Raw genomic sequence first — 20,776 nt, 5'->3', positions numbered from 1 at the left:
GTAGTGGAGGCATTAGGCAAGGCGCTCACCAACGTGGCAACCAAAAGTCGTGGCAGTGGTGTGGTGCCTGAATGGCAGCTAGAATTTTATCTATGGTATTATAAATCCTTCCTGTTATTCTTCTTATTCGTTCCTCTTCGTCTTTATTTGGAATACGCTTAAGTTTGGATATCCGACAGGCTCTTCTTAGATAGTCCATTTCTACCACAAAGATAACACTGAAGACGGGAATCGACGCAAAGTGAAATAAGGTAATTTCGCTGAGAATTTGTGATTTACGATCCTTGGACAAAGAGTAAACCCCATATTTATGGCCATTTGTGGCAAGCGCGGAGTGTTTTGAACTCTCCGATCATTTGTCGGTAAATGAGTACAGTTCAAAGAAGCTAAAGCAGGAACTTACAACTCGGTTACAACAGGTGCAGTCAGTGCCGTGGTAATTTTGTGGTCCAACAACGTTGTATTGTAATTTATCATTGTATGAATTAACCAACGTATTAGAACGTCTGACTCCAACGCTGGTGGTATACCCTCTATACTCGAGCGGACAAGATTGTCAGACCAATTTTATCAGAAAGTACATAGATATTTATTAACCCGGGAGCAGTCGCGCTCACTTCTGTCACACGGATAGTCGCGCGTAGAGAAAAAATCTCACAATACAAATTTAAATACGAATTTAAAACAAATTTATATTTTATAATATTTTTATTTACCTACTTGTTATGTTAACAATATCTATTTCTAACAATTTTAAAGCTAATTGGTTCTCACCAAAGCCATAAATTCCACAAAAAAAAAATAAAAAAATTAAAACCAAAAAATTAGATAAAAATTTCCACGCATTATAGTATGGTATAGTTAGACCCAAACCCAGACATCCAAAGTGAAAGTTATCCTCCAACACCAAATTGTTCTATATGGTCCACATAATGTTCAGAAAAAAGTCACACCATTTTGAGCGTCCGGTTTGGGGGGAGAGGGGGGAGAAATCTGCAAATTCGTAGTTTTTTACGTTTTTCGTCAATATTTCTAAAACTAAGCGGTTTAGCATGAACAACCCTCTACACAAAATTGTTCTACATTAAATTTGAAATAAAAAAGGCCCTATGCATAACCCTTCTAAAATGAACGGTTCCAAAGTTACGGAGGTAGTATAGTATAATTGGTCCAAAAAAAGGCCTAACCCAGACATCCAAAGTAAAAGTTTTCCTTCAACACCAAATTGTTCAATATGGTCCACATATTGTTCAGTAAAAAGTTACACCATTTTGAGCGTCCGGTTTGGGGGGAAGATGGGGGGAGAATCGGTAAATTAGTAGTTTTTTTAAGTTTTTCGTCAATATTCCTAAAACTATGCTTTAGCATAAGGAATGTTGTATAGAAAAATGTTCTACATAAAATTTAAAACAAAAAAGGTTCCATACATAATTATTATAAAATCAACGGTTCCAGAGTTACGGAGGGTGAAATATGGAGGTTTTCGATACTTTTTATATTTAGCGATTTCTCCCCCCTCTTCCCCCCAAACCCGACGCTCAAAATGGTGTGACTTTTTTCTGAACATTATGTGGACCATATATAACAATTTGGTGTTGGAGGATAACTTTCACTTTGGATGTCTGGGTTTTTGGTATAGTTATATCATAAATATTGCCCAAAAAATATAAAAAGTATCGAAAACCTCGACTTTTCACCCTCCGTAACTCTGGAACCGTTAATTTTATAACAATTATGTATAGAACATTTTTTGTTTTAAATTTCATGTAGAATATTTTTGTGTATAATATTGTTTACGCTAAAGCATAGTTTTAGAAATATTGACGAAAAACTTAAAAAAACTACTAATTTACCGGCTTCTCTCCCATCTCCCTCCCAAACCGGACGCTCAAAATGGTGTAACTTTTTACTGAACAATATGTGGACCATATAGAACATGTTGGTGTTGGAGGAAAACTTTTACTTTGGATGTTTGGGTTAGGCCTTTTTTTGGACCAGTTATACTATACTACCTCCGTAACTTTGGAACCATTCATTTTAGAAAGATTATGCATAGGGCCTTTTTTATTTCAAATTTAATGTAGAACAATTTTGTATAGGGGGTTGTTCATGCTAAACCACATAGTTTTAGAAATATTGGCGAAAAACTTAAAAAACTACGAATTTACCGATTTCTCCCCCTCTCCCCCCTCTCCCCCCCCCCAAACCCGACGCTCAAAATGGTGTGACTTTTTTCTGGACATTATGTGAACCATGTAGAACAATTTGGTGTTGAAGGATAACTTTCACTTTGGATGTCTGGGTTATGCCATCTTTTGGATCAAATATACTATACTATTACTACGATCCTTCTCGAGGCACTTACGAGTGGAAAGCAATGTTGTAAAATTTTTCATCAAGTTATCACGGAAAAGGATCAAATGTGAAATTTTTTCTAACAGCGCGACTGTTCCCGGGTTAATTGCACAGTAAGGTGCGGTGCCAACAGTGTCTCTTTTCTTTGCACTATTATACAGGGTGTACCCGAAAATAGTGCGTTCCTTTAAGGTAGATATGGATATAATACACAATGTAGAACAAAAAAGTCCCATAACATTTTTTTCTAAAGTTAACACTTTCCAAAAAAAATGACATTGTTCGCTATATAAGCGAACTTTTATTTTCATAAAATTAACTAATTTGGCATCACTGTACAAGAACTGTTTGTAATTTAGTTTATTGACTTCAACTATTTTTGAATTGTGATTGTCTATGTTTAGATTTTTGTATACATAGTTGTCAGATTTCAATTTGCATACCAAAATATATTTTGGTTTTTTTAGCCAAACGGTTGCATTTAGAAAAAATGTTATAAGACTTTTTTGCTCTACATGGTGCCTTCTACCTATACCTTTAAGGAACACACTATTTTCGGGGACACCCTATATATTTCCTATTTCTCTTTGCCGACGTTTAAAATTTTAAACTGGCGAATAGTGCTACACCACACTCCGTTGGAGGCCGTTGCTTCTTCTTCAAGTACCATATCCGCGACGGAGTTCGACAATCATCATAGGTATTCGGACTTTGGACACGACTGCTCTGAAAAGTTCATTTGATGTACTTCCGTACCACTCTCTCAGATTGGGCAGCCACGATATTCTGCGTCTCTCTATGCTTCTTTTTCCATGAATCATTCCCTGCATAATGAGTCGGAGCAAGTTTTATTTCTTTCCACCTGTAATATGTCCGATATATTCCAATTTTCTGGTTTTTATTGTATTTAAGACTTCCATTTCTTTATTCATCTTTCTCAGAAGCTCTTTGTTTGTGACGTGTTCTGTCCATGATATTTTCAGAATTCTTCCATACACCCACAATTCGAATGAGTCCAGTTTTTACATTGATGTCGCATTCAAGATCCAAGTTTCCATTCCGTAAAACAAAGTTGAGAAAACGTAGCACCTAGCCAACCTTACTCTTAGCTCAGAGTAAGTTTTAAGATAAGATAAGATAAGAAAGCCTAGCTTAGTCTTAAGATAAGAAAGGGAAAGATAAATTGTTGACCATGATATAACACCATATCAAAACTACCTGGAAATCACAAAAGCAGTAACCATAAAACTGATATAAAATAAATGGAAGTGGGGAACAACTTTCAAACCGTTTTAGAAGTTTGAACACTTCAGTAGCATTAATATCAAAACTAATATATTTTACTTCCAGAAATTATTTTCTAACCAACTAACTATTAGAAGTTTAATGTAGATGAACTTACCAATTGGTTAACATTTTCTGTGACGTGCTTTCCGTAAGAGTGGCTCCGGCAAAAGTAAACAATAATAAGATTGCGAAAATAAATCCTCCACCCATTTTTATATACTGGATATACAAATCAAAGTCAACGGAACCTTGCTTTTTGTTTTCATGATAAACTTGTCTTTTCCGTAACTGCGGTTTTTCAAGAAGTTCAGTTTTTTCGTCAATAACTTTACTTTCTTCTGTCTCCATCACCACTTCTTCAATTTCTTCGTCTTCTAAAGCTTCCAAAAGAATATCTTCTGTGGCGTTTGCTTGATCTCCAATATATTTAATAGCTCCATCGTGTAAAATAACTAACTTATCCGCCGCATGAATATGTTTTGCGTTGTGCGTAACGAGCACCACACATTTATCTTTCAGAAGTCCTTGAATACACTGGGTGAAGATTTGTTCTTGGACTCTAGTATCTAAAGCAGTTAACGCGTCGTCAATTAAGTAAATATCACTGTCTCTGTAAATAGCTCTTGCTAGGTTGATCCTTGCTTGTTGTCCTTTACTTAGATTCATACCTCTGTCAGCAACAATTGTGTCGTCACCCTTTTCTAAAATCTTAAAATCGTATTCCAAAGCGCAAGCCGCCACAACCTAAAAATAACAGAAAACTCTAAATCACGTTCAATTTTATATACAAGGTGCTTATTTTGAAAATGTAGAACTAAAAACGGTTATGTCGAACTTGATATGAAATAATTCAACCAAATAATCCATTTCGCACCAAGTGGAGTATATGAAGAAACACCTGTATTGTAGGCCAGAGCAAATGGTCGATCTAAGATATTTTAAATAATTTACAAGATTAATTTCAAATAGTATTTTTAATATTGTGTTAAATAAATTAATTCTTCTGTAATAATAAATTCTTGCGTTTGAACTGTGGACATTTAAAAGAGTGTTAAGGATTTCATGGGTAGATAGAGTCACGAATATAGAAGTGTTAAGGAAAATAAGTAGTGACAGGGAAATTGAAAACATGTGGTGAGAGGCGAAAGATATAACATCTTTAGACTAATAATTCAAGGAAAAATAGATGGTGGGAAAAGCGTAGGAAGGAGATGTTTTCTAGTTGAAGAACCTGAGAGAATGGTTTAGTTGCAGCTCAAGGCAATTGTTCAGAGCAGCTGCCTCGAAAGTTAGAATAGCCATGATGATTGCCAACCTTCGTCGTGGAGATGGCACTTAAAGAAAATTATCTTCATTCTTGTAGTATTCTATTTTGATCTATTATTTTTTTGGATTAGCTTTAATAGTTGTTTGGTCATATTTTATCCTCCGTACTTTAGGAGTTTATTCGATATTCGGTCCTCTCCTGGTAATTTTTTATTTTTTAAATTCGCTAATGATCCTAATCCTTAATCCCAAAGCCGTGCTAGCGGTATAAAACGGGAGACTATTTTATATTATGCTTCCTCTCCTTCTGAATGTGTTTCATTTCTATTATTTCGTTCATCTCCTTTCTTTGTTCTCTGATCATTCTCCATATTTCTTTTTATGTTTCGTAAAAGTCGTGTCCCATTTGTTTTGAGAAAATATATATCTACCAAAACAACACAAATAAAGTAAAAGTAGGAGAAGAACTAACTGCCCAATTAAAACTGGCAATGGAGTAAGACAGGGGGATTCCATGAGTCATCTATTGTTCAATCTGATCATGGCTGAAATAACAAAAAATAAGAACTAAAAAACAGACTAAATGGGGGAAAGCAACTTAAAAATCTGCTGTGCAGACGGTGCAATAGTAATATCTCAAAGTGAAGATGATTATATATACCAATTTAATATAACCGCCAGAAAATTTAACATGTTCATTTTCTCAAAAGGGTACCCCCCGTTAAGATAGGCAAAATGCCCTCACTCCCAGAATTCGATTTTATTAATTTTTTTACGTTCTATGCAACTAAAAAATGAGATAACGCGGATTTTTAGCTCGCCAAGCCACTTACCCCTCCCCCCACAGCCAAAAACGTAGATTTTTAGATTTAATTTTTTTTAGTTGGGTTGGATTGATTTAATAATTTCAAAAAATTCACACGTATAGCTGAGGCTTTTACAAAACACGTCCATTTTTTATGGACCCATAGGTTGAGTGTACATAACCTCAAATTTTTTTTTTTAATTTTTTAAAACCTATAACTTTTTTTGGAGGGGGCTGCAGGTCCAATTTTTTTGCATTTTGTGTATTTTATCAAAAGCTATCTCTCTGATTTTTTTCAGATTTTTCCGTCAGGTGCGCCATCTTGAAAAATCAAGAAAACTGTTTTTTTAGGGGGTTTTTGGGGATTTTCTCCATTTTATAGACTGCAACATAGATCAACTCAAGGTTTCATTAATAGATTATGTATAATTTAAAATAACTGAGTATATTAGGATATTCAAAAATTGGGCGAAACATTTTTAAACCCCCCAATAACCATGTTTTTTAAAGTTTTGTAAGGATTTTTGCGGGTCTAATTATATTTTTTGTGGTCGATACAGCCTGAATATTTTTTTTTATTTTTTTTACGTTCTATATGATTTTAAAAAATTAGGGCTCACCGCAATTTTAGCCTACTTCCCCTATTCCCCCTCCCCCACAGCCAAAAATGTCAATTTTTCGATTTTATTTTTTTTTTAAGTTGGTTTGCAATTACAAATGTTATTCTGAAGCTATTTCTTTGTGGCATTTTTGTAATTAACTATTCTAAATGGTCATTTTTTAGTTAAATTGTGGCTTATTTCACATTTAGAATAATCAATAATTATTAAATTATAAATTACAAAAAATTCACACGCACAAGCTGAGGCTTTTACTACAGGTCATCTATTTTTATGGACCCGAAGGTCGAGTGTACATATTATAACCTCTTTTTTTTGTTTTTTAATAGGTATGTATATTTTTTTTGGGTGATGGCTGCATGTCTATCTTTTTGTGTTTTGTGTATTTTATCAAAAACTATATTTCTGACTTTTTTCAGATTTTTCCGTAAGGTGCGCCATCTTCAAAAATCCGCAAAACTGATTTGTTCGGTGGTTTTTAGGGATTTTCTCCATTTTATATACTTCAAAATAGATTAACTTAAGGTTTTTTTATAGGTTATGTTTATGTAGGTAGAATTTGAAATAACTGAGTTTTTAGGGATATTTTATATAATTTGCTATTGAATAAACTTAAAAACAACCTGCTAGTTTTCACAATCATAAACTTGCCAGGATGACACGTTCCACAATTAAAATTACGTTTCACAATTAAAACTTCCCCTGTTTCCATACCTACATCAAAGTTTTTCCGACTAGACACCGTTAAACTATTAACATATTTTCAGCTTGCTATTAATCAACTTTTTTTGGTACGCGGGATCCAGGCCTAATATTTTTTGAGATCAATACAGCCTGAATATTTTTTTTCGTTTTTTTTTTACGTTTGATGTGTTTAAAAATAAGCCTTAGCTCAATTTTAGCCCTCCTCCCTCTCAACCTGCCCAATAAATCATCATTTTTTCGTTTTCATTTTTTTCTCAGTATATCTGTTGCTTAGTTTGTCCTCAAGTAAACTAATATTTAACAAAATAATTTCAAATTTTTGCAATATGTTTGTATAAAATAAAGATGTCATTGTGATATCTTTTAGGTAGGATACAAAAAACAAAAATAAAACAGAATAATCAATTTAAGAAAAATACATTATTTTAATATATCATACTTCTTGTCGTTTTGTGAATCAAAACATTTTGTTCTTTGTTCATTATACATATTCTAATTATTCAAACATGTGCTTGTACCATCTACATAAACTATATCTCTGCTCTGCCTATTAAAATGTCATTTTGCTTCACGTTTACTGCCACGTAAAACACCATAGAAAGAATAAAGAAAGTATTACCAAAGAATATATTATAGCTCCTTCTATACTCTTAGAGTATTCGGAGAGTATATTCGTTGGTATTACACTTTACAGTTCTAAAGTCTTCATCGCTGTCTTCGTCTATTACAGGTATAACATCTGTATTGTCAAAGAGTTTTGTAAGATATTCTGCTGGCTTGATGATTTTTGTAAAATATCTTCCATGCGATAAATATTATATTATGGCAGCTACATGCGAACAACAGCCTATGGTTATGTTGCCGTTTCCGCAACTCACATCTACAACAGTATCTATCGTTTAATGTTTTCCAAACCATCTTCGTTTGGCTCATAATGCGAATAGTCCATGCTGTATGCTTGTCCCCATTAGGTAAATTACTCCGATTCATTTTTTGCACAAACTTACTCAAAAACAGGTCCTTATAACAAATCCACAAGCTGCCAGGCAGTACCGCGGTCGGAAAATTGTTTGAACAATTTTTTAAACGAATTCAAAAAATCAATTTTTTCACTTAGGACAAATTTGTTTTAGATTCTCTGGATCAACCTGAGCAAAAAAGGTCTCTTGTAATTTTTCTATAAAATTGACTGTTGTCAAGTTACATGCAATTTAAAATTTGAAAAACGCGAAAATAGCCATTTTCAAGGCTTAATAACTCGATTAAAAATTATTATTATGAAAGTCATAAAGTGACCAACTCAAAGTTTATATGTATTGGTTATAAAAGGTTATATGTATTGTACACTCGACCTACGGGTCTATAAAAAATAGATATGTTTTGTAGAAACCTCAAAAATTTTTTAAATTAATTGCAACATAACTAAACAAAAAAAAAAATAGAAAAATTGAGGTTTTTGAGGGGGCAGGGGAGTGGGTGGTGGGCTAAAAATGAGATTAGTCTCATTTTTTAATCACATACAACGTAAAAAAAATGAAAAAAAATATTCAGGCTGTATCGATCTCAAAAAATATCATTAAGCCCGCAAAAACCCTTACATAACTTAAAAAAACATGGCTTTTGGGGGGTTTAAAGGTATTTTGCCTAATTTTTGATAATCCTAAAATACTCAGTTATTTCAAATTATACATAATCTATTAAAAAAACCTTCAGTTGATCTATGTTGCAGTCTATAAAATGGAGAAAATACCTAAAAACCCCCTAAAAATACAGTTTTCCTGATTTTTCAAGATGGCGCACCTGACGGAAAAATCTGAAAAAAATCAGAGAGATAGCTTTTGATAAAATACACAAAATGCAAAAAAAACTGGACCTGTAGCCCCCTCCAAAAAAAGTTATAGGTTTTAAAAAAGTTAAAAAAAATTGAGGTTTGTACACTCGACCTATGGGTCCATAAAAAATAGACATGTTTTATAAAAGCCTCAGCTACACGTGTGAATTTTTTGAAATTTTTAAATCAATTACAACCCAACTAAAAAAATAAATCTAAAAATCTACGTTTTTGGCTGTGGGGGGAGGGGTAAGGGGGTGGCGAGTTAAAAATCCGCGTTATCTCATTTTTTAGTTGCATAGAACGTAAAAAAAATAATAAAATTGAATTCTGGGAGTGAGGGCATTTTGCCTATCTTAACGGGGGCCAACTAAAACTTAATCAGAGCCAGAGGGTCAGATAATAGACCAAGAGATGGAGTTTAAAAATTCTATTCATCACACTATCTAGCTAAGGAAAGCTCTAAACAGAAGTGGAAGATCAAGTGAATAGGGCAAACAGCGTACGTTGCCTAAATGAAACAATATTAAATAAAAATATAGGGAAAGCAATGAAAGGCAGAATTTACAAAGCAGTCATAAGACCAATAATGACATACGTGGCAGAAACACGACCTGATACAGCAAGGACAAAAATAATGCTAGAAACAGTAGAGATGGAAACCCTTCGAAAAATCGATGGTAGGACACTATGGAACAAAGATAGAAGTACAGATATACGACGAAGATACAAGGAGGAGAACATTAATGTCTGGGTAAAAAACATAATACTAACAGTAAATGAGACATGGGCAAAAATAGAATATAATATATTACAAGCCGCAAAGGAAAGCATAGGAATCAGAAAAATTAACCTGAATGCAACAAAAATATCAAAGCCCTGGTTCAATACTGAAATAAGAGATCTAGCGTATGAGAAGGGGAAAGCATACCTACAATACTGCATTAACAAAACACCAAACAATTACCAACAATACAGAGATACAAGAAATTACATCAATTCTAAGATAAGAAATATAGAAAGAGAATATTGGACACGCTTTACCAAAGAAATGAAACACGATTTGTATGGGGCGCAAAGAAAAGTTTGGAAAATATTAATAAGTAGGAAAAAACCCATTAACGAATATAGAAGTTTAAATAAAATAGAAGCAGAACAATTTACCGCCTATATAGAAGAACTATATAAGGAAGATACTAAAATACCCGAAGAAGAGGAAGAAACAGGAAACGAAGACGAATCCAACATAGACACAGAACTAGAAATCACAAAAGAAGAAATAAAGTATAACATACGTAAATTAAAAAGCAGAAAAGCCCCAGGACCTGATGGGATATCAAATGAGCTCCTAAAATACGGAGGAGGAACCTTAATCGAAACCACAAAGATCCTCTTTCAAGAAATAATATGTTGCCAGCGTGTACCAGACCAGTGGAGGACGAGTATAACAATACCTATACACAACAGAGGGAACAGCAAAGACCCAAGCAACTACCGTACCATCACCTTGCTGAGCACAACTCTTAAACTTAGAACAAAAATACTTGCCAATAAAATAAATAAAGAATTCACAATTAGTGAGGAACAACAAGGTTTTCGGAAAAATAAGTCCACAATAGACGCCATATTCATAGCCAGAGAAATTGCTGAGAAAGCACTGGAATATAATAAACCTGCATTTATGTGATTTATAGATCTGACTAAGGCCTTCGATTGTGTAAGGTTGGAAGATGTGCGAAGATTGCTAAAGGAGAAAAATCAGCCGAATAAGATGATAAGGGTAATTCAACACATTAATACGAAGAACAAAACCAGAATAAAAGTCGAGAATATACTAACATCGGAAGTATAAATTAACTCGGGAATCAGGCAAGGGCATAGCTTTGACCCCATTGCTTTTTAATTTAGTAATGGACAAAATCATAGGAAACATTAAAGGTACTGGAAAATGATATAAGATGGCAGAAAAACAAATAAAAATCCTGTGTTATGCTGACGACGCAATCTTAATCTCCGATAACGATGATAACCTACAGCGAATGGCACAAACTTTCAATACAGTGGCGAAGAACTACAACATGAAAATATCAACAGCTAAGACAAAATCCCTGGTAGTGTCAAGGGAACCCATAAGATGCAGATTAGTAATTAACAACGAACTAATTGAACAAATCTTGAGATTCCAATATCTGGGAGTAGAAATATGTAGTTATGGAGATGTTAAAGAGAGCGTCCGAAAGCAAGCAAATAAAGCCAATTACGTGTCAGGATGTCTGAGGGATGTCATCTGGAGAAACAAAGATATGAGGCTGGAAGGGAAAGTACGCATATACAAATCATGTGTAAGACTGATCATGACGTACGCGATAGAAACAAGCTGTGAGACAGCAGAAACCAAGAGGATACTGAGAACATCAGAAATGAGAACGCTAAGGTCAATAACTGGGAAAACACTGAGAGACAGAATACGGAACGACAGAATAAGAGATCTCTGTAACATATAAGATATAGTACGGTGGGGAAGACAGAGACGACGAGAGTGGAATCAGCATGTGATGAGAATGGACAGCGAGAGAATAACCCGTATAGCCAGGGATTCGAAGCCAACAGGCAAGAGACCAATAGGAGGGCCCTTTAAAAGTTGGCGAGATAGCTGGCAGTCAACATCACAGCGACAAATACAAGCTCAAAATCGGTTAAGAACAGGCCAAGAGGCCTAATATAATAACAAGCAGAAGAAGAAGAGAAAAACATAAGAGTAGAATGGAACGACCATAAGTATAAGCCGAATGAAAAATAGCCCCACTAGAAATAGGAACAGTGGGATGGATCTAAAACTGCCCATTGTCCTGTATCAGGAGTCTTTGGACAAACATGTAACTGTAATAAATCTTACTGCCTAGGTCAATATACAACTGTGTTGCAGGCTGAAGCTTTTGCTTTGGTGGCCTGCGTTGATGAAATCATTGATAAAGACCCTAAAGTTATGGGAATCAACATTTACACAGATAGCAAGCATATTAATAAAAAACTCTCGAACACTTTGATGAACCACAATAAACCAGAGATCAGAAAGGTTACTGAAATGGTGACTGGACATTGCCGTTTAAGAAACCACCTGAAGGAAGATACTGTGATACAAATGCTATATACCATTGCAGTGTGCTAAGTGATGTAAGGCAGGAATTCACTGGTCCACTGAGGTTTGAACCAGAAAAGATCCTAAAACTACCAATAAGAAAACTGTTGGCCTTCGTTGAGGCCACAGAACTTATTAGAGTTCAGGGAAAACAACAAGGTGTGATACAAAGGCCTTATGACCAAGTGCCACAGACTAACGAGTCTCACCTGAGTTAAGAAGAAGAAGAGAAGATGTAGGAACAGTGGGAAGACCAAGTAAAAATGATGAAACGAGAACTTACTGGAGGTACATTGAAAAAAACAGAGTAATGTCTACACAAAGAGACGATTTCTCTTGAATGCAATATAGGTATATATTTGTCTAATCGACCTAAAGAAACAATTATTCTCTTGCAACACAAATAAAAACTAGGTTATATGAAACAGCAATGAAAGAAACAATTTAAATTAATTAACTGGATAGATTTATGTAAGACTCACCTGTTGGTACTTCTTGAAATCATATTTTTCTCCAAACAAAATATTTTGTTTGATCGATGAAGGGAATAGCCAAGGATCTTGTGAGGCATAGCTTTTCCGTCCCCTTGTTCTGACCTCCCCTCCGTCAAGAATCGGGTAGTCACGTAACACAACCTTTATCAGAGAGCTCTTGCCACATCCTAACTGACCGGTAAGAACATTGAGACCTTTTTCCAACTTTAAATCTACATTTTTCAATATATCCTTGTTCCTTAAATTTACGCTGACGTTTCTCAAATCAATTTGTGGATCATCATCAGGTTTGTCGATAACGTCAGGTAGCTCTTCGAGCTCCAAGATGCGATTGATTCTTTTAAGAGAAGCTGAAAGCTCTCCAATTCTTGTAAATCCCATGGAAAACGCCATCGCCATAGTGAATCGTAAAGTTCCAAATATTCTCATTATGTAAAATATATCTTCAGCGCTCATATCCTCATGTATATAAAGGTATATCATCAGCATAGCGTAAAAAGCAAACTTTCCAACCAAGCTACTCATTATCATCAACGATATTTTGGCATAGGCTGATTTGAGTAAAATTTTTAATTCTTTACTGAAAAAAATTAGTATTTATAGTATTATTGTTCTGAAGCTATTTCTTTGTTGTATCTTATGCAATTTACTATTTTATTGGGAAATGAGCCACAATTTGAGTTGGAAATGAAATCGAATATATCTTCCAATGAAGTCGCCCCGTGAAAGCAACCCAAATTTTTAGAAGAATTTTTTTACCAAGCAAAATAACCAAAATTTGTTTAATGCATTTATATAATATATTATTTTTTATTATATAAATATATAAATAAATATATTTATATATATTTATTTATATAATATAAGTAATTAGCAGAAACCTAAACAGTTTAAAGGCGGAACTTACGAAGTTATGCAAAGATGCATCCAAAAGGGGTTTAGAAATAAATCAAAACAAAACAAAATACCTAATATGCTCAAGAAAAAACCCAGTTAATATGGGTGAATATGGACTAGTAACAAAATACAGTAGTATTTTTTATTTTGACAACGAAACCCGATTTGGGCTTCGAAACGTTAATAAAATTATTTTTTCAATTTAATTGTGCCTTATTTCCCATCTAAATAGTTAAGCATTACGCTAAATAAAAAAAATATTAAACTTACAATCTAGCTTCTCCTATTTTATCGGCAAAAACTTGTTCCCAGGTATACATCTTAATCGTTTTGATGGTTGATAAACTTTCTTGTGTTCTTTGTAATCGTTCGTCAGTTCTTCTTGACATCTTTAGTCTTAGATTTTTTATTATTTTCGCAACGTAGCCTAAAAATAATAATTTATAAGAAAGTAATTGTAATTAGAATTACACTGTCCAGCTACGCAGACCTAGACGAGTAGGTCAGTACAAAAACTAATAGACTGACAACACTATATGACGAAACCTACATATCACCACTGAGATGAAATCAGAATTTATAAATCCAGTGTAATAGACCACGGCGCATCTGTAAAAATATTAGTACATTTGGACGTTGAGAGGTGACTCAGTTTTTTTTGCAGAAATTTCTTGAAAATAAATGAAATAATAATATTTGAGTTATCCTCCCTCTCAAAAAGATACGGAACATTGTTTAAATAATCAAAATGTCAAAAAATGAAGGAAAAATTCGATTTTTTTCTTCGTTTTTTGATTATAACTTTAAAAGTATTCATTTTCGAGAAAAGTTGCTCCAACATAAAAGTTGCGTAATTAAATTTCCCACAATATAGAATGGGCTAAGAATTTAAAAAATAGTCATCCTTGTTGCAAAATAGCAATAATTGCGAAAAAAACATACAAAAACAAGTATTCGCATTTTACGTTTTTCAACCATTTATGCTACACTTAGGACCTTCATATTTCACTCAGAAAAACTTTATGATACAGTAAAATAATACTGTAAATTTCATTAAGATCAGTTCAATAGATTTTGCAAAATAAATTTTGCAATCCAGCTTTCGCAAAAAAAATTCATTTTTTCAAAATGTTACAGGACTGAAAATAAAGCAGATAGCACGTTGAATTTTTTTTGCGTATAGAAGTTTACTGTACCTTTCATTTGCAATTTTGAAAAATTAAAATCAATTAACTACCACGGCGTCAGGAATTTTTTAAAATAAACATTAATTATTGGTGCTACGCGCAGGACAGCGGATAGTTTGCTCTTATTGGGCATTCCAATGACCTTTGATAATGATTGATACATTTTAATTTTTATTACATTTCCATATAAATAAATAAATTTGTTTATTGCAAAATAAAAACACATACTCTATCCTTTGAAATAACACTTTTATTAGCAAAAACTTTATTGTTCATATATTTTAACTTAGAGAATAAAAGTTTATTATTTTTAAACATATTATGCAATTGTTTAAACAATATTTCACAAACAATAATAAAATTAGTTTGATTTTTGTGGAATTAAAATATTAAAATACAACAAAATATAGAGTAAGAAAATAATATATTAGATAAAGATTGGAAGAAATTTTGGTGTGAATCGAACACGGCTGTCCTGCGCGTAGCACCAAAAATTAACGTTTATTTAAAAAATTTCCTGACGCCGTGGTAATTAATCGATTTTAATTTTGCAAATTGTAAATGAAAGGTACAGTACACTTTTATAAGCAAAAAAAAATTTAACTTGCTATCTGCTTTATTTTCAGTCCTGTGACATTTTGAAAAAATGAATTTTTTTGCGAAAGCTGGATTGCAAAATTTATTTTGCCAAATCTATTGAATCGATCTTAATGAAATTTACAGTATTGTTTTACTGTATCATAAAGTTTTTCTGGATGAAATATGAAGGTCCTAAGTATAGCATAAATGGTTGAAAAACGTAAAATGCGAATACTTGTTTTTGTATGGTTTTTTCGCAATTATGGCTATTTTGCAACAAGGGTGACTATTTTTTAAATTTTTTACCAATTTTATATTGTAGAAAATTTAATTACGCAACTTTTATGTCAGTAAAACTTTTCACGGAAATGAATATTTTTAAAGTTATAATCAAAAAACGAAGAAAAAATCGAATTTTTCCTTAATTTTTTGACATTTTGATTATTTAAACAATGTTCCGGACCTTTTTGAGAGGGAGGATAACTCAAATATTATTATTTGATTTATTTTCAAGCAATTTCTGCAAAAAAATTTGAGTCACCTCTCAACGTCCATCTCAAAACAGATGCGCCCTAGACTATAAGGCAAATAGTGTTTGGTCAGAAACAAGACCCGATACAGCCACAACACAAAGACTACTGGAAACGGCAGAGATCAGAGTACTAAGAAGAATTACAGGAAATACACTGAGAGAAGGAAAAAGAAGTGAGGACACTAAATAGAAGTTAATTAGTCCAGAAAGCCACTGCGCATCCGCTAGGAAAAATATTCCGATTAGGATATTTTACACAATCTTACTCAAAAAGGACCCCTTTTAACAAATTTGCATGTTGCCAAGTCCAAAAGTGGGTCAAAATTTTTTTAAACGTTTTTTTTTTGTTTTTTTTTTTTCCTAAAATTATTTTTTTTGCATCGAACAAGTTTTTTTTTTAGGTTTTTTGGATCATTTCAAACAGAAAAGGTATTTGGTGACTTTTCTGTAAAGTTGATAGTTTTTGACATATTATAAGCCATTAAAAATTAAAAATTGCGAAATCGGCCATTTTTGACCCTCAGAAACTATATGAAAAATTGAAAATTTCGATGTTGCCAACGTAAGAAGATATTCTTTGAACATCGATCGATGAAATCCCGAATCGAAAACTCCTTTGTTTTTTATTTGCCAATCAAGCGGGCGCTTGATTGGCCACCGTTGCATGTATATGTAACATGCGCAAATATATGCGCTGAAAAATATTTCGATTCAATTTTTTTCAACATCTTGCTTGAAAATATCCTTTCTTAACAAATTTTTATGTTTCCAGGATCAAAAAATCAACAATTTTTTGAATGTTTGTTTTTTGTTTTTTGTCTGACAAATATTTTTAGGTTTTTTGGATCATTCCAAATAGAAAAGACCTTAAGTGACTTTTCTGTAAATATGATAGTTTTCGAGATATAAGCGATTGAAATTTTAAAAATTGCAAATTCGGCCATTTTTAACCTTCAAAAACTATGTGAAACACCAAAAATTTCAATGATACCAAGGTACGTAGATATTCTTAAGAATATTGATTTGTGAAATCCCGAAGAGATTTTTACAATACAATATCGAAAACCCCTTTGATATTTAATTGCTAATCATGCTGGAGCGACACTATTTTCAACCGTTGCATGTGTATTATGTAATCGGAAAACATTTTTATGCAAGTTTAAAAAATCGGCAAGTTTAAAAAAATTGTTTAAAATTTTTTTGACACATTTTTGACCCTGACAACATGCAAATTTGTTAATAGGGAACCTTTTTAAGCAAGATGGTGAAAAAAAATTGAATCAGAATATTTTTCCGCACATATATTAACGCATATTACATACAATGTTGTATACATGCAACGGTTGAAAATAGTGTAGCGACCGCTTGACTAACAATTAAAAAACAAAGGGGTTTTCGATATTGTATTGCAAAAAGCTCTTCGGGACTTCATCAATCGATATTCTTAAGAATATAATATCTACGTACCTTGGTATCATTGATTTTTCGGTGTTTTACATAGTTTTTGAGGGTTGAAAATGGCCGATTTTGCAATTTTTAAATTTTTAATCGCTTATATCTCGAAAACTATCACCTTTACAGAAAAGTCACTTAGATATTTTCTATTTGGAATGATCCAAAAAACGTAAATAAATTTTGTCCGATGCAAAAAAATTAGTTTTAGGAAAAAACAAAAAACAAACATTTAAATAAATTTTTGACTTTTTGATCCTGGCAACATACAAAATTGTTAAGAGGAGATATTTTCAAGCAAGATGGTGAAAAAAAAAAATTGAATCGAACTATTTTTCCGCACATACATATATTTACGCATCTTACATACATTCAACGGTTGTCAATCAAGCACCCGCTTGATTGGCAAATAAAAAACAAAGGGGTTTTCGATACTGTATTGCAAAAAACTCTTCGATATTTCATCAATCGATGTTCAAAGAATATCTTTTTACCTTGGCAACATCGAAATTTTCAGTTTATCACATAGTTTCTGAGGGTTAAAAATGGTCGATTTCGCAATTTTTAGATATTTAATCGCTTATATGTCAAAAACTATCAACTTTAGAGAAAAGTCACCAAAGACCTTTTCTGTTTGAAATGATCCAAAAAACCTAAAAAAAACTATGTTCGATGCAAATGAAAATAATTTAAAAAAAAAACGTTTAAAAAAATTTTGACCCACTTTTGGACCTGGCAACATGCAAATTTGTTAAAAGGGTTCCTTTTTGAGTAAGCTTGTGTAAAAAATCCGAATCGGAATATTTTTCCTAGCGGATGCACTGTGGCTTTCTGGACTAAATAGAATACATCATATCTAAAAAGTTGATAAAAATTTATGATAGATGTTATTCTATTTTTACATTTTTTATATGATCTGCCAAACCCAATTTTATTAAGTCATGAGGAAAATCGTAATTACAGTAGGTTGCCAAATTTTCTCGCGCTAGGCCCCTGAACTAAATTTTAATATATAATATATAATATAGTCTTTTAAGTCCCTTTTACTTTTCAGTGTCGGGACACTAAATTTTAACAATTAATATAAAAACATACCTTGTACTGGTATAACGAGTACGAGCATTAGAATAGCTACTACAGAAGCTACTCCTGTCCTTTGGTAAATTAAATAACACATTACAAAAGTTTGTAATACAGATATCCATAAGTCGTTAAACATCCATATAGAGTGTTCAAACTGTTGAACATCTTTGTTAATGACTGTGACGATATTTCCTAAAAAAAAGAAGAGATAGTTTGAGTGTTAAGCTTCATTTACACTTGGCAAGTTTACTGGGCCAAGTGTAAATGGCCGACCACTCAAGTTGCCATGTGTAAACAACAAGAAAGTGCACTTGCTAGCACTTTCTTGTTATTTAAACATGGCAAGTTTATTGGCCGCAAGTATATTCATCTAGTAAACTTGCCAAGTGTAAACGAACCTTTAAGTTAAAAGTCAAGTGGAAAGTTGATTGACTCCATTATTGTGGGTTGAAGACAATTTTGTCTTCAACCCACAATACTGTATGGTTCAATGGCTACTTTCGCAGACGTTACAGCTGTATTTAGCTCGAATAAGATTCTAAGAAGGCATCAGTTACAAACCAGTCTAAACAAAATTCAAAAGTGGTTATCCAAATGGAGCATGGAAGTAAACGAAGCAAGATCAACATCATCATCTTCTTCTTCTTAACACAGGCGAGACTCGTTAGTCTCTGGCACTTGGTCATAAGACCTTTGTACCAAACCCTGTTCTTCTCCTTAAACTTTAATAAGTCCTGTGGCCTCAACGAAGACCAACAGTTTTCTTATTGGTAGTTTTAGGATCTCTTCTGGTTCAAACCTCATTTGACCAGTGAAGTCCTGCGTTACATCACCGAGCACACTGCAATGGCATAGTATGTGTATGGCAGTTTCATCATATTCTCTCTCCGCAAAAAAAACAAATCCACCAGTCCAATTGAACAACCACACTTTACCTCAAGCTGATGAAGTTTAATATTTAGGAATTCATCTGGACAGACAGCCAGAGATTGAGGAGACAAGTTGACAGAAAAAAGTTGAGGATTATGTTCACTGATACGATTTAGGTAGGAAAAGTAACCATTATAACCAAATTTTAAAAAACTAGGAATGCGATATACCAAGAAAAAGGATAAGCAAGTCGAAGAATAATAGACCAGGGCGCATCTGTAAAAATATTAGTACATTTGGACGTTGAGAGGTGACTCAAATTTTTTTGCAGAAATTGCTTGAAAATAAATCAAATAATAATATTTGAGTTATCCTCCCTCTCAAAAAGGTCCGGAACATTGTTTAAATAATCAAAATGTCAAAAAATTAAGGAAAAATTCGATTTTTTCTTGGTTTTTTGATTATAACTTTAAAAGTATTTATTTCCGAGAAAAGTTGTACTGACATAAAAGTTGCGTATATAAATTTCCTACAATATAGAATTGGTTAGAAATTTAAAAAAACACTCACCCTTGTTACAAAATAGCAATGATTGCGAAAAAAACATACAAAAACAAGTATTCGCATTTTACGTTTTTAAACCATTTATGCTACACTGAGGACCTTCATATTTCACCCAGAAAAACTTTATGATACAGTAAAATAATACAGTAAATTTCATTAAGATCGGTTCAATAGATTTTGCAAAATAAATTTCGCAATCCAGCTTTCGCAAAAAAAATTCATTTTTTCAAAATGTTACAGGACTGAAAATAAAGCAAATTGATAGCAAGTTGATTTTTTTTTGCTTATAGAAATGTACTGTACCTTTCATTTGCAATTTTGCAGAATTAAAATCGATTAACACCACGGCGGCGGCGTGAGGAATTTTTTTAAATAAACATTAATTATTGGTGCTACGCGCAGGACAGCGGATAATTTGCTCTGATTGGTCATTCCAATGACCTTTGATAATGATTGATACATTTTAATTTTTATTACATTTCGATGTTAATAAATAAATTTGTTTATTGCAAAATAAAAACACATACTCTATCCTTTGAAATAACACTTTTATTAGCAAAAATTTTCTTTGTTCATATATTTTAACTTAGAGAATAAAAGTTTATTATTCTTAAATATATGCAATTGTTTAAACAATATTTCACAATCAATAATAAAATTAGTTTGATTTTTGTGGAATGAAAATATTAAAATACAACAAAATATAGAGTAAGAAAATAATATATTAGATAAAGATTGGAAGAAATTTTGGTGGAAATCAACTTGTGTGAATCGAACACCGCTGTCCTGCGCGTAGCACCAAAAATTAATGTTTATTTAAAAAATTTCCTGACGCCGTGGTAATTAATCGATTTTAATTTTGCAAATTGCACATGAAAGGTACAGTACACTTTTATAAGCAAAAAAAATTTCAACTTGCTATCTGCTTTATTTTCGGTCCTGTAACATTTTGAAAAAATGAATTTTTTTTGCGAAAGCTGGATTGCGAAATTTATTTTGCAAAATCTATTGAACCGATCTTAATGAAATTTACAGTATTGTTTTACTGTTCATAAAGTTTTTCTGGGTAAAATATGAAGGTCCTAAGTGTAGCATAAATGGTTGACAAAC

The 20,776-nt window shown here is 32.7% G+C and overlaps 1 protein-coding gene across 3 annotated transcripts in view; it reads right to left on the bottom strand.

The window, feature by feature from the left end:
- LOC114336537 (probable multidrug resistance-associated protein lethal(2)03659) overlaps positions 1-20,776 on the bottom strand; it is a 98,501-nt gene that overhangs the window by 26,994 nt on the left and 50,731 nt on the right. For all 3 annotated transcript variants that reach the window (XM_050645431.1, XM_050645432.1, XM_028286912.2), the window contains exons 4-7: positions 18,245-18,424; positions 13,670-13,826; positions 12,491-13,082; positions 3,758-4,386 (exon numbers count right to left, since the gene is read on the bottom strand). In XM_050645431.1, coding sequence (XP_050501388.1) covers positions 3,758-4,386; positions 12,491-13,082; positions 13,670-13,826; positions 18,245-18,424 — 1,558 coding nt within the window. The remainder of the gene's footprint in view (positions 1-3,757; positions 4,387-12,490; positions 13,083-13,669; positions 13,827-18,244; positions 18,425-20,776) is intronic.

The sequence above is a fragment of the Diabrotica virgifera genome, chromosome 3 (genome assembly GCF_917563875.1).
Source record: "Diabrotica virgifera virgifera chromosome 3, PGI_DIABVI_V3a".
NCBI lineage: Eukaryota > Metazoa > Arthropoda > Insecta > Coleoptera > Chrysomelidae > Diabrotica > Diabrotica virgifera.
Note: the sequence above shows the minus strand (reverse complement) of the source record. Positions and strands in the feature narration are given on the sequence as shown.